Raw genomic sequence first — 10,661 nt, 5'->3', positions numbered from 1 at the left:
AACAAGTGAGAAGCAACACTCACGTTGTAGCACTGAAAATCAAGCATAGCTTTGAATTCCATGAACTGTTTTAAAGATGGGTTTGAGGCCCATGGTTGTAAAACATTGGGGTTGAACATTTATCATATATGAAATGTATTTTCATATTCCATTTAATCTTGGTTTAGTATTAAATGATGAGTCCCTTCAATTTGACGATATATTCAAGATAGACTGTCAGGACCAGTCCCGTGACTAAGAAATGTCTATCAAGTGAACTTGAATGTCAAAAGATTGAAAATGGTCCCTGGTCGGAGTTTTCTATAAAGATGGACGCATAGAAAACGTTAGACGACTAGAGTGCAAGATGACTAGTAGTTCTGTTTCTTGAACTATGTGGACATGGCAATGTCGTAATCATTTGCATAGATACTTACTTTGGGAAGACTAGTATCAGACAGACCTATGAAACTTTACTGTAAGAGATGAAAATATGTCATAAGTAAATTTCATTAAAATTATTAGACACTAATCCTCAATACCTGAGTGATTTGAGATTACTTGTTTGAGAACTGCTTACTTTGACGTTGTCAACCGTCGCACCGTAAAAGGAGGCTATAAAGGCAACGCTCATGTAATCACCTATCAAACGAAGTATAATCTCAAGATCGCAAGATTGGGATTGTCCTCCCATAAATCGGGATGAGATGCTAAAAGTTGTACAAGGCCACTCAGAGAGCTAGAAACTGTAAAATGCATGGTCGTGCTCAGATGAATCATAGGCTATGATTATCTGTTTATTTGATCAGTTGAACTCTGAAATCGAGAAACACCTCTGGACATAATAAGGATAACAACTCTTACCTTATGTTCAAGAGCAAGCATCGAGTGACAAAGGAATTAGGAAATGCACATTTGTCCCTAAGGACAAGTGGGAGACTGAAGGAAATAATGCCCTTGGTCCAAGTATGCATTTAATGTTAAGTCTAATAAATGCGGTTCAGTATTAATTAACAAGTTAATAATTTAGTGAGATCAAGTGATCTGAATGCCTAGCTAGAGGCCGCCGCTCTCGTCTGGCTCCGACTCATCGAACGAGGCGGCAGGCTGTTCTGATGGACCGGCTTCCATCTCTTCCATCCAGAACTCGTCAAAGTAAGTACCCCCTTGACGAGCACTACTAGTCTCACCTGGGGGAGTCCGGCTTATTTCCCCCGCCGGCACTTTGATGGATCTCCCCCCTGAGAAAGAAGGGCCCATCTGCTGACCTCTAAGCCGCAAGTCAGCAAAATATTTGCCGTCTTTTTCGTCCTCGCCATCGTGTCCTGCATAAAGACGCAATGGGAGGCCGAACTTAACGACGGGCTTAAAAGGAAACAATGAGGGATATTGGTGCGGCGTAGATCAGACCACCATATCCAGGAGCTCCAGCCTTAACGGCTCGAGAACCATAAGCCATTGTTCCGAAAAGAAAAATAGACGACACCAACATTGACGAATACAAAAAATACAAAAATAACTTATTGAAATCAAGACCTTACCTCAAAAAAATAACGGAGATGATGGCGTCACAGGTGAGCGTCACGAAAAGAAGACGAAAGGCCTGTCCGGTCTCTCCTTCGTCTTAAGAGAATGGGCCGAATCGAAGAAAGCGCCAAGAATCTCGGTAAAATCTCTCTCTAGGGAAGCACAGAGGTGAACTTTGAAAAGTGAAAAATGAAAAATTTACCCTCCTTCACCTATATATAGGGAGGGCAGATTGGGAAAGGTCGCCACGTGGCGCATCCTGCTCGGTTCAAAACACCCAATCAGGAGATCAAGGGTCAAGGAAGGGCATCAAGCTAACCCTCTTACCTTAATACCCTTCTTGAGGGGCAAATGATGTGGGTAAAAATACCCTTGCTTACGTGGCCCAATTGCCGCTGGACACGTGGCACTCCCTAACTGGCTGGCCGCCTATTAGGCTGCCACTTAGAAGTCACCATGTGCTCCTAAGTGATTGGCTTAATTACACTAACCCCTTTAAAGCCCAAGGCCCATAGAGAATTTGATGATGGTGACACATGTCACCATCTGGCAAACCAACCAATCATATGAGCTCACCTTAGGGTTTCCCCCAAAAAAGGAGGACTATAAATATTCCCATTTCCCAAGAAATGGACACACAATTCTAGATCAAGAAACATTCTACTACTCACTTTAATGCTTTCTGTTTATTAAGTACATCTTCCTTAAAACCCGTGTCTTACTTAAGCATCAGAGGGAATATTCCTACGGGAATATTCTTGTTTTGTAGGTGCGCCGCCGACGTGGACTGGACTCAACACTACGTGGAACCTGATACCTCCTCGTCATCATCCAAGGAAAAACTCCCACAACATTTGGCGCCGTCTGTGGGGAGGTAAGGTAACATGGTAGACGTCCAGCACTTCGGAGACGGGCCCATCAGTCGAAACGAAAACGACGAGACTGCCATCAATGGTGATCGTCCTCCTCGAGGGAGAGACGACAGAAGCAATCCGTCTGTAGGACAAGGCGGTCGTCCTGAACCTACTCCTGAGCCGCAACTTGAGCAGGTTCAAGTAGACGATGAGACGGGTCAACCTTCGCTTCCTCCAGGCGGCCACTTGAGAGCTGATGCCGACACAGTTATGGAAGAAAACCCGGACTTGCCGGTGTCTGCTGGGCAACTTAAAGATATCTTAGCTGGCTTCAAGGCGCAGATGGACACCCTACAAGATGAGATCAAAGTTATCCGTTCTCAGTCTCAGGGGACAGGAATACCATTCTTTAATGGACTCACTCGGCCTAATGTCTGGCGGCAAGACCAAGCACGAAATGACGATCATGACAGACGCTTTGATAGAACCAGAACTTCCTTCCAGCCCATAGCTCCGCGTCGGGTTCTACCAACGTTTCGGCCTGAACCTGAACCGTCCAGAAGAGTACCGATCATTCAGCTAGATAGGCCTCAAGAAACTGAGCTGTCAGATACTGGTTCCACTCCCGTCATGCAAGATTCACCCCTCACTGCCCCTTCGCGCCGTCTCACCAGGACTCATGTCAGCCGTGCGGACAGCGAGCGGCGTAGAACATCCCAGAATAGGAGGCAGGATCCAATATGCCATATTCAGCAGGGAGTGGCCGGCATTATCCTTGATTACACCACTCCATTCTGTGCTGATATCATGAACGCTCCCAAGGAGCCTAAAGTGAAGCCGCCAGCGATTGACGCCTATGACTAGAGCTGTCAAAAATCGACCCGACCCGAAAACCGACCCGAACCCGACCCGAAAATACTGGGTCCTGAACAAGATTTTGTGACCCGTAACCCGATTTTATCCGAACCCGAACAACCCGAAAAGGAATGGGTCAAAACCCGACCGAACCCGTTTTGGACCCGACCGGTTGAAAATCATTGTATTTATAGTAATAAATGAGAATATGAGAAAATTTAAGCATAATAGACAACTTGTTTTTACTATTGTTGTGTGTAATATGATTTTAATTTGAATTATACGTCATTTTATCGTTGAATTTGACTAAATATAAACTTTCGTAGGAAAATTTGTTAATTTGTGCCAATATTTTGTATATTTATCACCTAAATTAATGAAAATATAATGCGCGTTTTAAAATCTCTCAACCCGTTGGGTCGACCCGAACCTGAAAGTTCTGGGTCTTGAACAAGCATTTGTAAACCCGAACCCGAAAGTGACCGACCCGATTCAACCCGAACCCGAAAGTAATTTTTTACAACCCGACCCGACCGACCCGTTTGACAGGTCTACCTATGACGGCACGTCTGACCCTGATGTGCATCTCTTGGCCTATCGGCACCATATGTATGTCCAAGGAACCACCGATGTAACCTGGTGCAAGTACTTCCCGTCCACTCTGAAAGGAGTTGCCTCAAAATGGTTCGAGAAGTTGCCCGCGGGAACGATCAATACTTATGCGGAGTTAGAGATGTTGTTTTCTGCAAGATTTATGGCTTATAAGGAGGAGAAGAAGACGAGCATGCATTTGGGCCGAATACAGCAAGGGAAAGATGAGTCCTTGCGAAGCTATGTTCGACGTTTCAATTTGGAGTCTGGGAAGATTCCTGACTTACCTGACGGTGTGGCCTTTGATAATTTCTTCAAGGGACTTAAGAAGGGGTCTTTTAAGTTTGACTTGGTTGAGAAAAGTGTTAGAACTATGGCCGACGCTCTAGATGAGGCCGAGTCCTTCATTCATGCCACTGAAATCTGCTCCGTCCCTAAAGAGTCTAAGGTAACAGAGACCACTGACCATCCGCAGCTAAAGGACAAAGCGGACAAGAAGACCAGCCGTCCGAATGGAACATGGGCCATTGAAAAGAAAGGTTATCAGGCGACTCAGTCTCAAGGACTGAAGAGAGGACGTCCCTATGATAAAGAAAGATTCGAGTACAACACTGACCTGTACACAATACTGCTGGATGTCAGTGATAGATATGAGATTGACCGTCCGTTCCCCATGAAGTCGCCGGTGGAAACTAGGGACAGCTCTCTTTATTGTAAGTTCCAATGTGATGTAGGACACGAAACAAAAGATTACAAGAGTTTGCGGAGGGCTCTTGATGGGTTAGCTGCCAAAGGGTTCTTGAAGTCGTATCTCAGTTTAAGTGCAGGAGGAAGTGGTAAGAAATTCTACAAGAAAAGCAAGTCACCGTCATACCGCCGTGACGGCAATGATACTGATCCAGAAATCGTGGCCGTCATTTCTGGGGGTCTGGCCGCTGGTGGCCCAACAATGAGAGGTCAAAAGGATTATGCAAGCCGATTGGGACAGGTCATGTTGTCTGGAAAAGCCCCAATGGACCACTTCCCTAAAGTGGAGATTTGTGAATCAGACAGGGGCAAGATCGCCACTCCACACCACGATCCCCTGGTTATTGAATTGAAGGTAGCAAACCTCAAGGTAAGGCGTATATTAGTAGATACGGGGAGTTCGTCTGACATTATCAGCACAGCTTGTCTAAATCGTCTTGAGCATGACCCCAAGACCATTGAAAAGATACATTACCCGATCATTGGATTCGGAGGCGGCATAATTCATCCCCAAGGGATAATCACTTTGCCCCTACGAGTGGGAGGTCGGCATCAGAGCAGGAACCTGAACGTCCGATTTCTAATTGTGAAAGACCTCACTGCCTATAATATAATATTAGGGCGTCCAACTTTAAACCAGGCCAAAGCGGTGGTCGTCACTCATCTTATGCTTATGAAATATGTTTGCGATAAAGGCAAGGTCAGCACTATTCCTGGTGATCAACAGCTAGCAATAGAGTGTTATCTCACTACGCTAAGTCCCGAGGCTTGGGGAAAAACTGACGAAGCACGAACAAGCTCTAAAAGAAAGCTAGATGAGATAGAGGAGAACGTCAAGAAAGAAACCTTCACCATTGCCACTGCGCACATGGAAGCCAGACGACCTGAGCCGGTTGGTGGACATTATGAAATCATCCTCGATGAAGCACGTCCAGATAGGACGGTGCCAGTAGGGGTCTCTCCTGACGACCAGCTTGGGGCACATTTGGTCACTCTCCTTAGAGAATTCCAAGACATTTTTGCCTTTGCTGTGGAAGAAATGTCGGGCATCGATCCAAGCATAGCCGTCCACAAACTCAATGTAGATGAGTCTTTAAAACCTGTTCGTCAGAAGAAGAGAAATCATGGGGAAGCAAGAAACAAAGCCGCAGCGGAAGAAGTTCAGAAGTTGTTAGAAGCTGGGTTCATTCGGCCAAGTCAATATCCAGATTGGGTGGCAAATGTAGTGTTGGTGCCAAAACCCAACAAATCCTTGAGAATGTGTGTGGATTATACAGATTTAAACAAGGCTTGCCCAAAAGACAGCTTCCCTTTGCCCAAGATAGACCGGCTGGTGGATTCAACGGCAGGTCATGCTTTGATGTCCTTCATGGATGCATACTCGGGTTTTCACCAAATTCCCTTGTGGCCAGATGATCAAGAGAAAACGTCATTTGTTACTGAGCAAGGCCTGTATTGCTACAAAGTGATGTCGTTCGGCTTAAAGAATGCGCCGGCCACATTTCAACGTCTGGTCAACACTGTCTTCTCTGGTCAGTTAGGGCGCAATATTGAAGACTACATTGATGATATGATAGTAAAAAGCAAGCAACGTGAAGAACACTTGGCTGACCTAAGAGAAACTTTTGAGACGCTCCGAAAATACCAGATGAGGTTGAATCCAAAGAAGTGTGTTTTTGGCGTGACAGCTGGAAAGTTCTTGGGATTCCTCATTGATGAAAGGGGAATCGAGGCCAATCCTGACAAAGTACAAGCAGTAATAGATATGACGTCGCCAAAATCAGTCAAGGAAGTCCAACGCCTGACGGGATGTCTAGTAGCCCTGGGGCGGTTCTTATCGAGGGCAGGTGACAAGTGTCATTACTTCTTCGGCACAATCAAGAAAAAGAGCAAATTTGAATGGACTGAGGCGGCAGAAACTGCCTTCGTCCGATTAAAGGAACACCTCCACACCTTACCTCGGCTTGTCAGTCCTCTCCAGGGGGAAACTTTGTATGTATATTTGGCCATTTCAGAGTGGTCCTTGAGTGCTGTCTTGCTGACTGAAAGGGAAGGAGTGCAACTCCCCGTCTATTTTGTGAGCCATGTCCTGCAGAACGCTGAATTAAGATATTCCCCAATTGAGAAGTTCGCACTTGCGCTGTTTATGGCCAGCAAGAAGTTGCGCCCTTATTTTCTGGCACACAAACTAGTGGTATACACAGACCAGCCCTTGAAACAACCCCTTACTAAGCTAGACGCTGCCGGACGAATGCTGAAATGGGCAATTGAGCTAAATGCATTTGATATCTCATATGAGCCTCGAAAAGCTATCAAGGGACAAGCATTTGCTGATTTCATTGCAGAAATGACGAGGCCGAATTTTGAAAAGAATGTGACGACTCGCTGGACAGTCTATGTAGATGGCTCGTCAACCCAGAACGGGTGTGGAGCCGGCATAATATGTCAATCTCCTGAAGGAGACAAGTATGAATATGCCATGAGATTCAACTTCCAAACGTCCAACAATGAAGCAGAGTATGGGGCTTTATTAGCCGGTATAAAAATGTGCAAAGCCGCTGGAGCTCAAGAGATACTTGTCTTCTCTGACTCTCAGCTCATTGTGAGCCAAGTAAATGGGGACTATGAGGCAAGGGACCCTAACATGATCAAATATATGCAGGCTGTGCATCAAGAAGTAGAACATCTAAAGAGCTTCGAAGCTAAGCAGATTCCCAGAACGGAGAACAATCAGGCCGATGCCCTGTCAAAACTAGCTAGCTCGGCTTCCTGTGATACTCTGCGTCACGTGTTTTGGGAAGTGAAGGATAAGCGAAGTATTGAACAGGAATTGTGCGCTCCTATAGTAGCTGTCCTGGATCGGTCGTCAACATGGATGGACCCTATCATTGCTTACAAAATGGACGGTACGCTTCCAGACGATTCAAGTTTGGCTGCCAAAATACAAAAAAAGAGTTCTTGGTTTGAATGGTGGAATGGAGTTTTGTACAAAAAGTCATTTTCCAGACCTCTCCTGCGGTGCATCACTCCTGAGAAAGGAAAGGAAATTCTAGATAATTTGCACCAAGGATTATGTAGCTCCCACATTGGAGGACGAGCCCTAGCAGAGAAAGCTTTGCGAACTGGTTATTATTGGCCCACTTTGAGAGAAGACGCCCTAGTCATGGTGCAAAAATGTGACAAGTGCCAACGGTTTGCTCATCTCATCCACAGGCCGGCCCACCCACTCACTCCTATTATGAGTCCCATTCCGTTTGCCAAGTGGGGGATGGATCTGTTAGGGCCATATACAGCGGCCCCCGGAGGCCGGCGCTATGTGATAGTTGCTGTTGATTACTTCACCAAGTGGGTTGAAGCAGAAGCTCTCAAAAACATAAAGACAAGTGATGTGAGGGCGTTTATTTGGAAAAATATCATGACTCGCTTTGGAATACCACAAGCTATCGTCTTTGATAATGGGCCTCAGTTTGAGACGCCTAAACTGAAGGAGTGGTTAGCAGATCACGGCATACACAGCTATTTTGCCTCAGTAGGACGACCTCAAGCCAATGGCCAAGTCGAAGCATTTAACAAGATCATCTCCGAGGGGATAAAGAAGAAACTAGATGAGGCCAAGGGTCTATGGGCTGACGAGCTGCCAAACGTCTTGTGGTCCATCCGCACCACGGCCAAAAACTCAACCGGCGAAACCCCATTCCTGCTAGCCTATGGTGCAGAGGCCGTGTTGCCCATAGAAATGTGTGAACCTACACTAAGAGTCATGTTATATGACGAGAATGCCAACTGGGAAACGATGAAGCTGGCCCTTGATTTTTTACCTAAAGTAAGAGGAAATGCAGCGTTGAGGCAACAGCTGTACAAAATAAGGATGACAAGGAAAAACAACAAGAAAGTCTCTAAAAGAGTGCTCAAGGTAGGCGACTTTGTTCTCCGAAAAATGGAGTCTGTGGGACGAGCCAATGAACAGGGTAAACTGACGCCCACTTGGGAAGGACCCTATGAGATCTATGACGAAGTCAGAGATGGAACCTATCGCATTCAGGACATGCAGGGACGACCTATTTTACGCACCTGGAATGCAGACAATCTCAAAAAATACTTTTTCTAGGGTTTATTCTGACTATCTTTTATGAAAGAATCTGTGGTCTAGACAACAGTAGCTAATGGTCCTAATGGAGTAGTAGTCTCTCTTGTAACCGGCTAAATTTGCCTTACAAAGTACAAATAATACTACTCTTGTTTCGTCCTATTTATTACTCTCTACTAATCTAACATATGCATGCAAAAAACCTAATCGAATAAGGGGCCTAAGAAGTGGCCCCAGATTAGCACAACATTTACAAGCCTAATTGTTTGAAGCCTAAGAAGTGGCCCAGATTAGCATCAACATAGGCTGATCACCTATTAATTTGTAAAAACCGTTCCCGAAAACACGAGCGTCTTAATTTTCTAAGGCAAATAGGTTCATTCCCTATATGTCGCGGCAACAAACATGCCGTTTCACATTTACGACGGGGGCAAAGCCCCAGATAATTCAAATGCTGCGGCATCAAACATGCCGCGCCCAATTTGCTACGGGGGCAAACCCCTCCCAATTTGTCGTTTTTTCAAAAACGTGAATATTTTCTAAGGCAAATAGGTTCATTCCCTATATGCCGCGGCATCAAACATGTCGTTTCACATTTACGACGGGGGCAAACCCCCACACAATTCAAATGCGGCGGCATCAAACATGCCGCGCCCAATTTGCGACGGGGGCAAACCCCTCCCAATTTGTCGTTTTTTCAAAAACGTGAATATTTTCTAAGGCAAATAGGTTCATTCCCTATATGCCGCGGCAACAAACATGCCGTTTCACATTTACGACGGGGGCAAACCCCCACATAATTCAAATGCTGCGGCATCAAACATGCCGCGCCCAATTTGCTACGGGGGCAAACCCCTCCCAATTTGTCGTTTTTTCAAAAACGTGAATATTTTCTAAGGCAAATAGGTTCATTCCCTATATGCCGCGGCAACAAACATGCCGTTTCACATTTACGACGGGGGCAAACCCCCACACAATTCAAATGCGGCGACATCAAACATGCCGCGCCCAATTTGCGACGGGGGCAAACCCCTCCCAATTTGTCGTTTTTTCAAAAACGTGAATATTTACTAAGGCAAATAGGTTCATTCCCTATATGCCGCGGCAACAAACATGTCATTTCACATTTACGACGGGGGCAAACCCCCACATACTTCAAATGTTGCGGCATCAAACATGCCGCGCCCAATTTGCTACGGGGGCAAACCCCTCCCAATTTGTCGTTTTTTCAAAAACGTGAATATTTTCTAAGGCAAATAGGTTCATTCCCTATATGCCGCGGCAACAAACATGTCGTTTCACATTTACGACGGGGGCAAACCCCCACATAATTCAAATGTTGCGGCATCAAACATGCCGCGCCCCATTTGCTACGGGGGCAAACCCCTCCCAATTTGTCGTTTTTTCAAAAAACATGAATATTTTCTAAGGCAAATAGGTTCATTCGCTATATGCCGCGGCATCAAATGTGCCGTTTCACATTGACGACGGGGGCAAACCCCCACATAAGTCAAACACTGCGGCATCAAACATGCCGCGCCCAATTCGTAACAGGGGCAAATCCCTCACAATTTGTCGTTTTCTTAAACGAATTTTCTAAGGCAAGTGGGATTACTCCTACAGGCCGAAACAAAACGGCGGAACCGCACAATAATCCCCATACCCAAGTTCAGCGGCAATCATACCGATTGATTGACTTGCGTCAATCAATCAACTAAAATAAACTTAGGCATGGGAATCTGATCTAGAGACTTGCAAACACCTGCTCTGGGGCATAAAATGGACGGCTAATCATACAAGACATCAATAACAGAGAAGGCGTTTATAAGTCTCAAAACTGAAAAAGATAATATAAAAAGGTGACGAATCACCACTGGTTCGCGCTCAAAAAGGCGCTAAATTCAAACAAAAAATTAAAAATTATCCAGACAAACGCCCTAGGCGTTAAAACAGAATTAAAAATTATTCATTACAGACGCTCTAGGCGCCATAAAAACTGATTGATTTTGATAAGGGGGAGT

At 45.4% G+C, this 10,661-nt stretch overlaps 1 protein-coding gene across 1 annotated transcript; it reads left to right on the top strand.

Moving 5' to 3' along the window:
* Positions 1-3,822: 3,822 nt before the first annotated feature.
* On the top strand, positions 3,823-8,757 carry LOC110791229 (uncharacterized). Its single transcript, XM_056841880.1, has 3 exons — positions 3,823-7,941; positions 8,020-8,466; positions 8,704-8,757. Exons 1-3 carry the CDS (start codon positions 3,823-3,825, stop codon positions 8,755-8,757), a joined length of 4,620 nt encoding a protein of 1,539 aa, XP_056697858.1.
* Positions 8,758-10,661: the final 1,904 nt, after the last annotated feature.

Source organism: Spinacia oleracea, chromosome 4 (genome assembly GCF_020520425.1).
Source record: "Spinacia oleracea cultivar Varoflay chromosome 4, BTI_SOV_V1, whole genome shotgun sequence".
In the NCBI taxonomy this organism is placed as follows: Eukaryota; Viridiplantae; Streptophyta; class Magnoliopsida; order Caryophyllales; family Amaranthaceae; genus Spinacia; species Spinacia oleracea.
This window is presented reverse-complemented; position numbering and strand designations above follow the sequence as displayed.